Source organism: Cololabis saira, chromosome 3, assembly GCF_033807715.1.
Source record: "Cololabis saira isolate AMF1-May2022 chromosome 3, fColSai1.1, whole genome shotgun sequence".
In the NCBI taxonomy this organism is placed as follows: Eukaryota; Metazoa; Chordata; class Actinopteri; order Beloniformes; family Belonidae; genus Cololabis; species Cololabis saira.
The window spans coordinates 55,153,502-55,168,565 of NC_084589.1; the positions used below are offsets into that span (position 1 = coordinate 55,153,502).

The 15,064-nt window shown below is 47.0% G+C and overlaps 1 protein-coding gene across 5 annotated transcripts in view; it reads left to right on the forward strand.

Annotated features, from left to right (window-relative positions):
- Positions 1-202: 202 nt before the first annotated feature.
- Positions 203-15,064, forward strand: part of LOC133440533 (sodium bicarbonate cotransporter 3-like) — a 47,697-nt gene continuing 32,835 nt past the window's right edge. For 2 of the 5 annotated variants that reach the window (XM_061717817.1, XM_061717818.1), the window contains exons 1-7: positions 2,354-2,501; positions 2,862-2,943; positions 3,739-3,882; positions 4,145-4,283; positions 5,784-5,944; positions 7,573-7,761; positions 14,630-14,733. In XM_061717817.1, coding sequence (XP_061573801.1) covers positions 2,439-2,501; positions 2,862-2,943; positions 3,739-3,882; positions 4,145-4,283; positions 5,784-5,944; positions 7,573-7,761; positions 14,630-14,733 — 882 coding nt within the window. In that variant the 5' untranslated portion in view covers positions 2,354-2,438. Of the gene's footprint in view, positions 290-2,353; positions 2,502-2,861; positions 2,944-3,738; positions 3,883-4,144; positions 4,284-5,783; positions 5,945-6,396; positions 6,442-6,519; positions 6,563-7,572; positions 7,762-14,629; positions 14,734-15,064 lie in introns of those variants that run through there. The other 3 variants (XM_061717819.1, XM_061717821.1, XM_061717820.1) reach the window with 3 other exon arrangements.

Sequence of the window (15,064 nt, forward strand, 5' to 3'; positions counted from 1 at the left end):
TTTTTCTCGACATTTCGACTTTTTAGAGTTTTAAGAGAATAAAAATGGTAAAAAGTGTAAAAGGTTGTGTTTATCTGACCTGAAACATTCAGTTGAGTAACAGGTAACTATAAACCTGAGTAACTGATGAGGCCCCGCCCACTTCCCCTCCCGTCTCTGAGTATTTACATGTTACATATATTTATTTATATAATAAAGTGTAGTAAAGTAGCGGCGGAGACGCGCTGTTCCAGGGGAGAAGAAGAAGATGGAGGAGCGTCGGTTCGAGCAGATGAGGCTCCTCCCGTCGGTGAGTCCCGGACCCGGACCCGGGACCTGGACCCGGACCCGGACCCGGACCCGGACCCGGACCCGGCTCCTGCTCCGGGTTCCGGGTTCGAGTCCCAGGCAGAACCACACTGAGCCAGGAAGTGAAGTGAAGTGGAACAACCATCGCAGCCGAACTCGCCCCGGAAATCGGTGGATTCCCGGTTCGGTGACCCGCGGCTCGGTCCTGGTACCGCCGAACCCGAACCTTCAGGCGGGTTCGGACCCGCAGACACCCGAACTCCACATCGGCGTAGTTTTACCCAGCGGAAATGAGTTTATTTGATAAACTTTGGGGGTTTTATTTAGCGGCTCCCGCAGTCCGTCCCGGGACTCAAAGCCCCGGCAGAACCAGGCTCGGTTCTGCTGCTTTAGACTTTATTTACATTTAACGAGTCGGTGTAAAAGTGTGAATAAAAGTGTATAAGTGTACAATCGAGGGTTCGGCGGGGGTCCCGGGTCTGTTTATCCCTTGACCGGTCGCCAGCTGTGAAAAACATCTGGAGGCTGAAGTGGCTTTGGTCCAGCCGAGGTCACCATGGTAACCAAGGAGCAGCGTCCTGGTTACCATGGTGACCAGGACGCTGCTCCTTGGTCACCATGGTGACCAGGAAGCTGTTCCTTGGTTACCATGGTGACCAGGACGCTGCTCCTTGGTCACCATGGTGACCAGGAAGCTGCTCCTTGGTCACCATGGTGACCAGGAAGCTGCTCCTTGGTTACTATGGTGACGGGACACACGGAGCTGATGGGAAATGCCCCCCCCAGGAAGCTGCCAGGGTTGTTGTGGTTGTTGTTGTGGTCCTGGTCCAGGTCCTGGTCTTGATCCTGGTAGAGACATGTTTACCTGGACAGGTAGGGAAAAAAAAAGTCAAAATTTTGAGAAAAAACTCGAAATTTTGAGAAAAAGGTGAAATTTTGTGAAAAAAGTGGAAATGTCGAAAACGCACGAAAAAACGCACGAAGAAATGCACGCAAAACGAATGCACGCACGCAAAAACGCACAAAAAAACGCATGAACGCACGCAAAAACGTACGAAAAAATGCACGCAAAACGAATGCACGCACGCAAAAACGCAAGAAAAAAAAACGTACAAAAAAACGCACGCAAAAACGTACGAAAAAATTTACGCAAAACGAATGCACGCACACAAAAACGCAAGAAAAAACTACGAAAAAACGCACGAAAAAACGCACGCAAAACGAACGCACGCACGCAAAAACGCACGAAAGAACGCACGCAAAAACGCACGAACGCACGACAAAACGCACAAAAAAACGCACGCAAAACGACCTGACCTGGACCAGGAACCAAGACCAGTTTTTCTCCTCGTTGGCTCAACGTCTGCAGGGCATTCTGGGAGAAAAGTTCCTCGTTAGTCGTTTATTCAACAAACTAAACTGAAGTTCAGTGGTAAATGTTGTTGTTGTTGTTGTTATTGTTGTTGTTGTTGCGTCTGTCAACTGAAACATGTTCGTTCATGGTGACGGGAGTTTCTGAGAAAAGTGTGTTTGAGGTTTGACATGAATCCAGAAGGTTTAGTTCCAGTTCTGCTTCTTCAGGTTCCTGGTGAAACCACGTTTACTTTCACACTCGTTAGTGATTGAAATATGTTAGGGGGGGGGGCGTGAAACCCCACCTCTCCGGTCCATAATCAGGTTTACTCGGTCTTCCTGTGTCTCACGGTCGGACAATCAGCGTCTCCGTCACCGGGATTAAGACGCACCTGGAGGACAAAGGGGGCCGAGTCCTGCTCCCAACCCCCCCTGAGGCCCCGCCCCCAACCCCCCCCTGAGACCCGGCCCCTAACCCCCCCCCTGAGGCCCCGCCCCTAACCCGGCCCCCAACCCCCCCCCTCGTTGGTGCTGCGTCTGCAGACCTGCAGACCTCTGGACCTTCAGACCTCCGGTTCTCCGGTCCCGCTGCTCAGTGATGCGACACCTCGGCTATAAAAGTGGAGCTGACTGGAGCCCAGTCTCAGATCCTGGTCCTGGTCTCTCTGATCCTGGACTCTCTCTGGTCCTGGACTCTCTCTGGGTCTCGTTGGGGTCTAACGGAGCGTGTTGTTGAGTCGCTAACCCGCTAACCCGCTAACCCGCTAACCCGACCCGGGTCCCTGGTCCAAGTCCTCATGGGGGATTTCTGGGGGGGCATCACCGGCCGGAGGACTTCCAGAACCAGCAGAACCAGGCTGGTACGTTTCTGCTCCTGGAACCGGTCCAGGGGGACCTGGTTCCCTAGTAGGACACCTGGACACCTGGAACAACGACAACAACTAGAAAATTTCGGGAAATGCTGACATGGTCCTACTGCCCATTTGTCTCCTCTCGCTGCTGTATATACATATATATACATATATATATATATATATATATATATATATATATATATATATATATATATATATATATATATATATATATATATGTATATATATATATATATATATATATATATATATATATATATATATATATATATATATATGTATATATATATATATATATATTATTCATATATATATAAATATATGTCTGTGTGTTTCCGTCTCCAGGGCAACGATGACGAGGCCGTCCTGGATCAGGGAAAGACCAGCTCAACTCTCCACACCAACTTTGAGAAGGAGGAACTGGAGAGTAAGTTAATACACGCACGCACGCACGCACGCACACATATACACACACACACACATATACACACTCACGCACACACACACACGCACTCACACACATACGCACGCACGCACACACACATATGAAGTCCTATTAGCGTCTTTAATAGAGGAGCCGCGCGCAGCAGCGTGTGTGTGCACGCGTGAATAACATAGAGAATTTTGTTACACGTGCGTGCGTTGTTACGTACGCAGACTACATCACACGTAACAAAAAGCTGCGTTCTACACTAACAGCGTGTGCACGTCTGTCTGTCACTGTCACGCACGTGTAACTAAAATGTTCTATCATCTTCATGCGTGCGTTCATGCGTGCATTCGCAAAAAACATGTAAATGTTACACGTAGTCACTACGCGTACTGTGATCACGCGTGTGCAGCAGTCATTACGCATGAACGTGCGCGTACACGCGTGACCGTTATAAATCAATGGGGAAACTACATTACATGTTACCCGTTGCTTTGCTGCACAGGCGTCAAAGCACGCGCGAGTGACACGCTCAGTCGACAGCTGCGCACGCATTATGACTCGTATGGAACTTCATAGCACGCACGCACGCACGCACATACGCACGCACGCACGCACGCACGCACGCACGCACGCACGCACGCACGCACGCACGCACGCACGCACGCACGCACGCACGCACGCACGCACGCACGCACGCACATCAGCTGTTTCCAGGACGTTTGATGGACAGATATGTTAGCTTAGCTTGGGACAGACGTTAGCTAACCTGTCCTCGTCTTCTGTCCTCAGGCCACAGGGCCGTCTACGTGGGCGTCCACGTCCCTCTGGGACGCCAGACCCGGAGGAGACACCGTCACCGAGGACACCGACACCACCGGAGACGCCGGGGACGCCTGGACCGGGAGGACGAGGACGAGGAGTCCCCCGCTTACGGTGAGAGACGGGGACGGGGACAGTCGGTGAGACGGAGACAGTCGTGAGTGGTGAGACGGTCAGTGAGACAGGAAGTGAGACAGAGGGTGGGACGTGTCCTTGTACTCAGTGAGACATGTCCTCATGTCCTCATGTCCCCTGATGTCCTCATGTCCTCTGATGTCCTCATGTCCTCATGTCCTCATGTCCTCTGATGTCCTCATGTCCCCTGATGTCCTCATGTCCCCTGATGTCCTCATGTCCCCCGTCCTCTCGTCCTCAGACACGCCGTCCCAGCGCGTCCGGTTCATCCTGGGGACGGAGGACGAGGACGAGCAGCACGTCCCCCACCATCTGTTCACGGAGCTGGACGAGCTGGACTTCAGGGACGGAGACGAGACGGAGTGGAGGGAGACGGCCCGGTGAGGACAGGGGGCGGGGCTAAAGAGGGGAGTGGGCGGGGCTAGAGGGGGCGGAGCTAAAGGTCAGCAGCTCCTGAGGCTCTGGCCTGTGTGTGTGTGTATAAATGTATAAATGTGTATTCATACGTGTATATATGTGCGTGTTTATATAAATATTTGTACTCTAAGGGCCTGATTTACTAAAGGTTTGCGTGTGTAAAAACGTGTGCAAACTTGACAGCACCCGCAAACCAAAGTGCCAGCTGATCTACTAACAGCTGATCTACTAACAGCTGATCTACTAACGGCGTGCAAAGAGGACTGCGTCTCTCAAATGAGCAAAATAGCACACGCTGTTCATTTAGTACTTTTGCCCTGATGAATAATCAATATGGGGCGTACCCGCCAGAAATAGCTAAATACTGGGAGGGGAAAATGCAAATATGTCCATTTACCACGCGCAATGAGATTTACCAAGCTTGAAAGTTTTTGCGGGGATTGTGATTGCGTCTGTATTTAATACGTTCGAAAGGAAGGTGCTAATCTGCCCAGCATTACGCAGGGAGGCTCGTTGGTGCCTGATTTGAGGACTGGGGTGGGGATGGCTCAACTTGTGGTGAGGATTCTCCACATGCAAAAGGAGAAATATTTTATTTGAATGTTAAATCGAGTATTATTCAGCAAAAGGTTGCCACAGGAGGCACATTCATTTTTTTATTTGTGATAATAAATAAATCACGTGTTTTCACGGAGAAAAAAGTGTTTCTCATTGTGCGCCTATACATGTTCTGCAGTCATACCCCGGTGTTGTGCCGTATTCAGCACCCCTGCCGTGAAAATCACCCCCTCGTCTGACAAAAATGATATTCTCATTCTGTGTCACGTTCTGTTTAGCGTCCAGTTTTGTGTTAATGATTCATGTTTAAATGCGCTCATGGATTCCACAATAGTCATACTTTCCCACAATCACAGTCACAGATAACAAAAATCAGGTAAATGGTTATTGATGTCATTAATTAATAGCCTGCTTACTGTTTTGTCTTCCATAATATTTGTAAATATATATAATATAAACTCCTAAGTATGTGTTTGTGTGAGTGTGTATATATAAATATATTGTTTTTTTTCTTGGTCTACTTATCATTGAATATACGAGGGGGTGCTTTTCACGGCAGGGGTGCTGAATACGGCACAACAATTTGCCTCTTCCACTAATATCTCTAACTCCAACTCGTCAAATTTCATTTTGCGCTCGCAAACCGTAAGACGCACAACACCTCATTTAAATACTGCTGTTTGCATATCAATTGTTTGTTATCAATTGCGCACGCAATCTTAGTTGATCACCCGCAAACCACGCAACAACAGCACGCGCAAACTTTTTCAGTGCACACGCAATTTATTACTCTTTATTTAGGATCTTAGTAAATCGGGCCCTAGGTGGTTAAAGTTTGAGGAGGACGTGGAGGACGGCGGTGTGTGTATTTATGTGTATTTATATATATATATTTGTATTTGTAGGTGGTTAAAGTTTGAGGAGGACGTGGAGGACGGCGGCGACCGCTGGAGTAAACCTTACGTAGCGACTCTGTCGCTGCACAGTCTGTTTGAGCTGCGATCCTGCATCCTGAACGGAACGGTGCTGCTGGACATGAGGGCCGGAGGGATGGACGAGATAGCAGGTAGCTAACCCGCTAACCCGCTGACCTGCTAACCAGGGTGGCAGAGGGGCTAACCCACTAACGGAACGGTGCTGCTGGACATGAGGGCTGGAGGGATGGACGAGATAGCAGGTAGCTAACACGCTAACCCGCTAACACGCTAACCTGCTGACCCGCTAATCAGGGGGGGGGGGCTCCGCTAACCCGCTAAAGGAACGGTGCTGCTGGACATGAGGGCCGGAGGGATGGACGAGATAGCAGGTAGCTAACCTGCTAACCCGCTAACACGCTAACCTGCTGACCCGCTAATCAAGGGGGGGAGGGGCTCCGTTAACCCGCTAACGGAACGGTGCTGCTGGACATGAGGGGCGATGGAGGAGATAGCAGGTAGCTAACCCGCTAACACGCTAACACGCTAACCTGCTGACCCGCTAATCAAGGGGGGGAGGGGCTCCGTTAACCCGCTAACGGAACGGTGCTGCTGGACATGAGGGCCGGAGGGATGGACGAGATAGCAGGTAGCTAACCCGCTAACACGCTAACCTGCTGACCCGCTAATCAGGGGGGGGGGGCTCCGCTAACCCGCTAAAGGAACGGTGCTGCTGGACATGAGGGCCGGAGGGATGGACGAGATAGCAGGTAGCTAACCCGCTAACACGCTAACCTGCTGACCCGCTAATCAGGGGGGGAGGGGCTCCGCTACCCAGCTAACGGAACAGTGCTGCTGGACATGAGGAGCGATGGAGGAGATAGCAGGTAGCTAAACCTCTAACCCGCTAATAGGCCTTGGTCGTCTTGACGTCATCAAGCCATATTGGAAGCTAGCTTAGCTGCTAGCTTAGATGCTAGCTTAGCTGCTCTTCAGACCACTGCGTACAGACAAGCTCCCTCTTCGTTTTGTCTTAGCCTAGCGGTACTTGTAATCGTTACTTTCCGTTATTCTGTAATCATGGTAACCATGGTAACCATGGTAACCATGGTAACCGTTGCTGTGTTGTGGGTTATTCTATCTCTGTGGTTCCGCCCACAGACGTGGTGATTGACAGCTGTGACTCCGCCCACAGACATGCTGATTGACAGCTGTGGCTCCGCCCACAGACGTGGTGATTGACAGCTGTGGCTCCGCCCACAGACATGCTGATTGACAGCTGTGGCTCCGCCCACAGACGTGGTGATTGACAGCTGTGGCTCCGCCCACAGACACGGTGATTGACAGCTGTGCTCCGCCCACAGACATGCTGATTGACAGCTGTGGCTCCGCCCACAGACATGCTGATTGACAGCTGTGACTCCGCCCACAGACATGGTGATTGACAGCTGTGCTCGGCCCACAGACAGGGTGATTGACAGCTGTGGCTCCGCCCACAGACAGGGTGATTGACAGCTGTGGCTCCGCCCACAGACATGGTGATTGACAGCGTGGTTATGCTCCGCCCACAGACATGCTGATTGACAGCGTGGTTATGCTCCGCCCACAGACATGCTGATTGACAGCTGTGCTCTGCCCACAGACATGCTGATTGACAGCTGTGCTCTGCCCACAGACAGGGTGATTGACAGCTGTGGCTCCGCCCACAGACGTGGTGATTGACAGCTGTGCTCCGCCCACAGACATGGTGATTGACAGCATGGTTATGCTCCGCCCACAGACATGCTGATTGACAGCCTGGTGGCGTCGGGCCAGCTGGACCACGCCCTCCGGGACCAGGTGAGGGCGGCCATGTTGAAACGTCACCACCACCAGAACGAGAAGAAGCTGAGCAACCGGATCCCGCTGGTCCGATCCTTCGCCGACATCGGCAAGAAGCACTCGGACCCGCACCTGCTGGAGCGCAACGGTGAGGCACGCCCACTTTAGGGACACGCCCACTTTAGGGACACGCCCACTTTAGAGACACGCCCACTACAGGGACACACCTACGCTAGAGATACCCCCACTTTATGGATACGCCCACTTTATGGACACGCCCACTATTGGGACATATATATATATATAATACAATTAAAATATCTTTCTTTCAATGAAAGGGAACAGAAAGAAGACTAAGCTTATTTTATCTGTCCCTTTTCCTAAGAAATCACATTTCAATTAATGTAATAATAAAAAAAACAAAAAGACAAATTCCGCAATTAAAAAAAGACAAACTTTCCAATAAACGTAATAAAAAAAAAAACTAAAACAATTAATTAATTCAGAATAATTAATTCTGAATTAAAAAACCTCATGTAATCGTTGCCATTTCAACTTTATTTATTTATTCACAAAATTTTGTCTTTCGTCTCGACATTTCGACTTTTTTTCTCAACATTTCCACTTTTTTCTCGAAATTGTACTTCAACATTAATCTTGACAATTCAAGTTTCTTCTCGACATTTCGACTTTTTTCTCAATATTTAGACTTTTTTCTCAAAATCCTATCCAATCAGAACCTTCCCAACCCCCAGACCTGGAGAGGAATTGGAGAAAGACCATCAAACGTGTTTCCATGGAAACCTCAGTTCAGAATTACTATTTCCATGAAAACTCCAAGGAAAATAGTTTAATTCTGAATTATTTAATTCAGAATAATTAATTCCGGATTAAAAAACCTCATGTAACTGTGTTCTTTGTGCGTTGACCAGACGTTGGAGTTGGGACGACGGCGGTGGAGGAATAGCGTCTAGCTCCGGGACTGATTTACAGCTGTTGTTTTCTGTTTCCTGTTGTCAGCGTTAGCGTTAGCCGCTGAGCCGAGACGGTTAATAACCGGCCGGGACGAGTCAGCGCTTTAATAACCGGCCGGGACTCCCGGTGCAGGAATCCTGCTGACGCGGATGTTGTTGAACCTGCAGATGTTGCTGCAGTTTGTCCGTCCAAACGTGTTAGCGTCCAACGCTGCAGCTGTCACGTACGGACTCTTGGACTGTCTGCAAGAATTTAGAGATTATAAACTTTTCAGGAGGAAAACACAGAATCTGCTGAACAGAAACTCGTACTCGTGTGGTTCCTGTCAAACCTCAAACCTCAAATATCAGCAACGTCTGCGGACCCGAGAGACCAAACACCTGCGACTAGGGTCGCCACCCTTCAGAAATAGAAATAAGGGACGCCCTGATTTCAGCAGCGCAGGAGCAAAAAAAAAAGCCCCAAAACTTCTAAACTGCATAAAAATGTGTTTATTTTATATGAAAAAACAAAATGCTTTGATTTAAAGTTTAAAGTGCTTTAATAGCATTGAACTTGCATGACTGTACAGACAGACAACCATATAGCAGCTGAAATATCCTCTTATGCTACGTATGTCCACAAGATGTAAAATATAGCCTACAGGTAAAGAATATGGTGTAAAAGTTAATGTATTTCAATAATTCAACTAGAATTTGGTGTAAAAGTTAATTTATTTCAATAATTCAACTAGAATATGGTGTAAAAGTTAATTTATTTCAATAATTCAACTAGAATTTGGTGTAAAAGTTAATTTATTTCAATAATTCAACTAGAATATGGTGTAAAAGTTAATTTATTTCAATAATTCAACTAGAATATGGTGTAAAAGTTAATTTATTTCAATAATTCAACTAGAATATGGTGTAAAAGTTAATTTATTTCAATAATTCAACTAGAATATGGTGTAAAAGTTAATTTATTTCAATAATTCAACTAGAATATGGTGTAAAAGTTAATTTATTTCAATAATTCAACTAGAATTTGGTGTAAAAGTTCATTTATTTCAATAATTCAACTTAAAAGGTGAAACTAATATATTACCTAGTCTTATTACATGCAAAGCAAGATGTGTTAAACCTTTATTTGTTATAATTTTGATGATGGAATTGTTTATTGATTTCATAAAATATTCTCTAATTTATTTTTTATTTGGGGTTTTCATAAACTGTGAGCCATAATCACCAAAATTATAACAAATAAAGGCTTGAAATATCTCACTTTGCATGTAGTGGGAAATAATATATTTGTTTCACCTTTAGTTAAATTTACTACGAAGGAAATTTTGCAATATATTTAAATTTTCCGACCTCCACCTGTATATTATGACATCAATAAATAAGAGCATAATAATATGTCCGTATTGGTTCAATACGGAACGCAACTTTTAATCCCCAATTCCCAACCCCTACCTGGAGGTTCAGCCCGAGTCCTCCCCGCTGTCTGGCACATAGAAAGATCTGGCACAGACGCAGCAGGTCCTGTTGCCACAGACATTTAGCTGGCCTTAATGTTTCCTGTGTTTTATTTTGTTATGATTGTTAAATGTAGTGTTGATGTGTGTGTGACAGACGGACATAAATATGTGAGAGAAACTACAAGGTAAAATATTCATTCTATGCTGAAACACAAATAAACAAATCTGATACACATTGATATCATAGACATTCATGAAATTAAGTTCTTGAAATAGTGGACCTGAACTTGCATGTGGCTCAGAGTATGTAACCATTCTAACAAATCGTTTCTGTAAAGTAACAAGGTGTTTGAGGTTTGTTTTGTAAGTGCTTGCCCATACAAGATTGCAATAAGTGAGAAAAGGATATATTAAAGTATAATAAAGTGATATAAGGATTTTTCTGGGTAAAACATGTCTTATCCTGCTGATGACACCAATGTTCTTAGCAACTTTGTTACAGATGAATAATACATGTTTTTTCCAATTTAATTTTTCATCAATATAAATACCCAAAAACTTGGCATATTGCACTCTAATAAGAGAATGATTGAATATGTAGACATCTTTATCATAAGGAATCTTTTTCTTATTTTTTGGTACGACTAACATGTATGAAGTTTTTTTAATATTTAGAGATAATTTATTTTTTTGGAACCAAAGATTAACTTTTGTAAGTTGAACATTTGTTTGAGTAATTAGGTCTTCATAACTTCGATTCGACATAAACATATTCGTATCATCAGCAAAATTGACAAAAAACATGCTTTTTGAAACCAGATATAAATCATTTACATAAATAATAAAAAGCAAAGGACCAAGAATGGATCCTTGCGGCAAACCACATGTTAACTTCCTATAGCTAGAATCAAAACCATTCCAAGAAACAAACTGTTTACGGTTGTTCAGATAGTCACAGAACCATTGAAGCTCTATTTCCCCAATACCATACATCTGCAATTTTTTAACCAGAAGACTATGATCAACGGTATCGAAGGCTTTGGACAGGTCTATAAAAACCCCAATAGTAAATTCATTATTATCCAATGCCGTTGAAAATCTATCAATTAGTTGAACCAGAGCCATCGCGGTGGAGTGTTTTTCTCTAAATCCATATTGATGAGAATAGAGGAGATTGGATTCATTTAAATACTCTGTTAGTCTATTGTACACAATTCTTTCAAGTACTTTGGCCAAACAAGGCAAAATGGATATTGGTCTATAATTTGAGTACTTACACTTTTCATCAGATTTGTGTACTGGGATGACTCTGGCCCATTTGAACTGGTCAGGACAACGACCTGTAGCAAGTGAGCAATTCAATATGTGAAGAAGAGGTTTTGTAATGGCAGGCAAGCATTTCTTGAGAAGACTAGGCTTCAGTCCATCATGACCAGCTCCTTTAGGTTTGAGTTTGGTCACAATGTCCTCAAGCTCAGCTTGCCCAATCATCTTGAACCTGAAAGGTTTAGGAGGAGCCTGTATTTCAGGAAGTGTTATAGAACTATGAGGTATACTGGCAGCAAGTGAGGGTCCAATGTTAACAAAAAAATCATTAAATCCATCAGCAATTTCTACAGGGTCAGTTACTAACTTACTTTCCAGTCCCACTTGAAATTCATCACATGATATTTTATTGGGAGGAGTTTTTTTCATGATCTCATTGATAATTGACCAAGTTGACTTCATATTATTACCAGACTCAGTAAATTTAGTTTCATAATGTTGTCTCTTAGCAATTCGGAGGAGATGATGAAGTTTGTTCCTATAAGAGGAATAAGACTTAAAATTCAGTGGAGATGGGCTGGTTAGGTATGTTTTATAAAGTTTATGCTTTTTTCTTATTGATTTCTTTAGACCCTTGGTGAGCCAAGATTTAGATTTTTGGGGGCACCTTTTTGTATTCTGCAGACAGGTTAGCGTCTGCAGAAAAGGTTCTTTTGTATTTCTTTCTTTCTTTCTTTCTTTCTTTCTTTCTTTCTTTCTTTCTTTCTTTCTTTCTTTCTTTCTTTCTTTCTTTCTTTCTTTCTTTCTTTCTTTCTTTCTTTCTTTCTTTCTTTCTTTCTTCCTTCCTTCCTTCCTTCCTTCCTTCCTTCACATACGTTGTGCATGGATTTAACACAGAATCATAAATCAGTTTTACACAAAAACATCATCAACGGGAATTTTTTTGACGGTTACGGCTAAAGTTAGCCCGTTCTAGTAAACTAGTAACTTAAACAAGTTAAGATTAAAGTTAGCAAACTCTAATAAACTAGGAATGTAAACATGTTATGGCTAACGTTAGCCGGCTCTGGTAAACTGGTTCTGTACGCTAACCCTGCTAACCTGTCTGCAGGGCTGCTAGCATCGCCCTTGTCGTATGCTAACCCTGCTAACCTGTCTGTAGGGCTGCTAGCGTCGCCCTTGTCGTATGCTAACCCCGCTATACTGTCCGCAGGGCTGCTAGCGTCGCCCCAGTCTTATGCTAAACTCGCTAACCTGTCTGCAGGGCTGCTAGCGTCACCCCAGTCGTATGCTAACCCCGACCCGCTAACCTGTCTGCAGGGCTGCTAGCGTCGCCCCAGTCGTATGCTAACCCCGACCCGCTAACCTGTCTGCAGGGCTGCTAGCGTCGCCCCAGTCGTATGCTAACCCTGCTAACCTGTCCGCAGGTCTGCTAGCGTCGCCCCAGTCGTATGCTAACAACGCTAACCTGTCCGCAGGGCTGCTAGCGTCGCCCCAGTCGTATGCTAAACCTGCTAACCTGTCTGCAGGTCTGCTAGCGTCGCCCCAGTCGTGTGCTAACCCTGCTAACCTGTCCGCAGGGCTGCTAGCGTCGCCCCAGTCGTATGCTAAACCTGCTAACCTGTCTGCAGGTCTGCTAGCGTCGCCCCAGTCGTGTGCTAACCCTGCTAACCTGTCTGCAGGTCTGCTAGCGTCGCCCCAGTCGTGTGCTAACAACGCTAACCTGTCCGCAGGGCTGCTAGCGTCGCCCCAGTCGTATGCTAAACCTGCTAACCTGTCTGCAGGTCTGCTAGCGTCGCCCCAGTCGTGTGCTAACCCTGCTAACCTGTCCGCAGGGCTGCTAGCGTCGCCCCAGTCGTATGCTAAACCTGCTAACCTGTCTGCAGGTCTGCTAGCGTCGCCCCAGTCGTGTGCTAACCCTGCTAACCTGTCTGCAGCGCTGCTAGAGTCGCCCCAGTTGTATGCTAACCCTGCTAACCTGTCTGCAGGGCTGCTAGCATCGTCCCAGTCATATGCTAACCCCGCTAACCTGTCTGCAGGGCTGCTAGCGTCGCCCCAGTGGTATGCTAACCCTGCTAACCTGTCCGCAGGTCTGCTAGCGTCGCCCCAGTCGTATGCTAACAACGCTAACCTGTCCGCAGGGCTGCTAGCGTCGCCCCAGTCGTATGCTAAACCTGCTAACCTGTCTGCAGGTCTGCTAGCGTCGCCCAAGTCGTGTGCTAACCCTGCTAACCTGTCCGCAGGGCTGCTAGCGTCGCCCCAGTCGTATGCTAAACCTGCTAACCTGTCTGCAGGTCTGCTAGCGTCGCCCCAGTCGTGTGCTAACCCTGCTAACCTGTCTGCAGCGCTGCTAGAGTCGCCCCAGTTGTATGCTAACCCTGCTAACCTGTCTGCAGGGCTGCTAGCATCGTCCCAGTCATATGCTAACCCCGCTAACCTGTCTGCAGGGCTGCTAGCGTCGCCCCAGTCGTATGCTAACCCCGCTAACCTGTCTGCAGGGCTGCTAGCGTCGCCCCAGTCGTATGCTAACCCTACTAACCTGTCTGCAGGGCTGCTAGCGTCGCCCCAGTCGTATGCTAACCCCGCTAACCTGTCTGCAGGGCTGCTAGCCTCGCCCCAGTCGTATGCTAACCCCGCTAACCTGTCTGCAGGGCTGCTAGCGTCACCCCAGTCGTATGCTAACCCCGCTAACCTGTCCGTAGGTCGGCTAGCGTCGCCCCAGTCGTATGCTAACCCTACTAACCTGTCTGCTGGGCTGCTAGCGTCGCCCCACTCGTATGCTAACCCCGCTAACCTGTCTGCAGGGCTGCTAGCGTCGCCCCAGTTGTATGCTAACCCTGCTAACCTGTCTGCAGGGCTGCTAGCATCGCCCTAGTCGTATGCTAACCCTGCTAACCTGTCTGTAGGGCTGCTAGCGTCGCCCCAGTCGTATGCTAACCCCGCTAACCTGTCTGCAGGGCTGCTAGCGTCGCCCCAGTCGTATGCTAACCCTACTAACCTGTCTGCAGGGCTGCTAGCGTCGCCCCAGTCGTATGCTAACCCCACTAACCTGTCTGCAGGGCTGCTAGCGTCACCCCAGTCTTATGCTAACCCTGCTAACCTGTCTGCAGGGCTGCTAGCATCGCCCTAGTTGTATGCTAACCCTGCTAACCTGTCTGTAGGGCTGCTAGCGTCGCCCTTGTCGTATGCTAACCCCGCTATACTGTCCGCAGGGCTGCTAGCGTCGCCCCAGTCTTATGCTAAACTCGCTAACCTGTCTGCAGGGCTGCTAGCGTCGCCCCAGTCGTATGCTAACCCCGACCCGCTAACCTGTCTGCAGGGCTGCTAGCGTCGCCCCAGTCGGCCCCCGGGAACCTGGACAGCAAACATGAGGGTCGTGCTAACGGCGGCAGCCGCGAGAACAGCAGCGTCGACTTCAGCAAGGTAACGTACTGGTTCGCAGTTTTCAGTATTATACAACAATGGTTGTTTTTTTAACGATATTTCATAAAATGGACGTCATCAGTCAAACTTTGTTTGTATATTATGATGGAAATATAAATAAAAATGTGTTGCAATCTTACACACTACAAGACACTTAGGAAATGCTGCCAGATCGGGCAGAAGATTGATTTAAAACATTTAGAGTGATTTGAAAAAAAAGTTTTCAAAACAAGAGTCCTGGTCGGACGGTCGCACCACATGACATTCTGACGCTTAAAACAACAACAAAATCCCTAAATCCCCTAACTAGTATTTTTTGTAAAATTCAAGT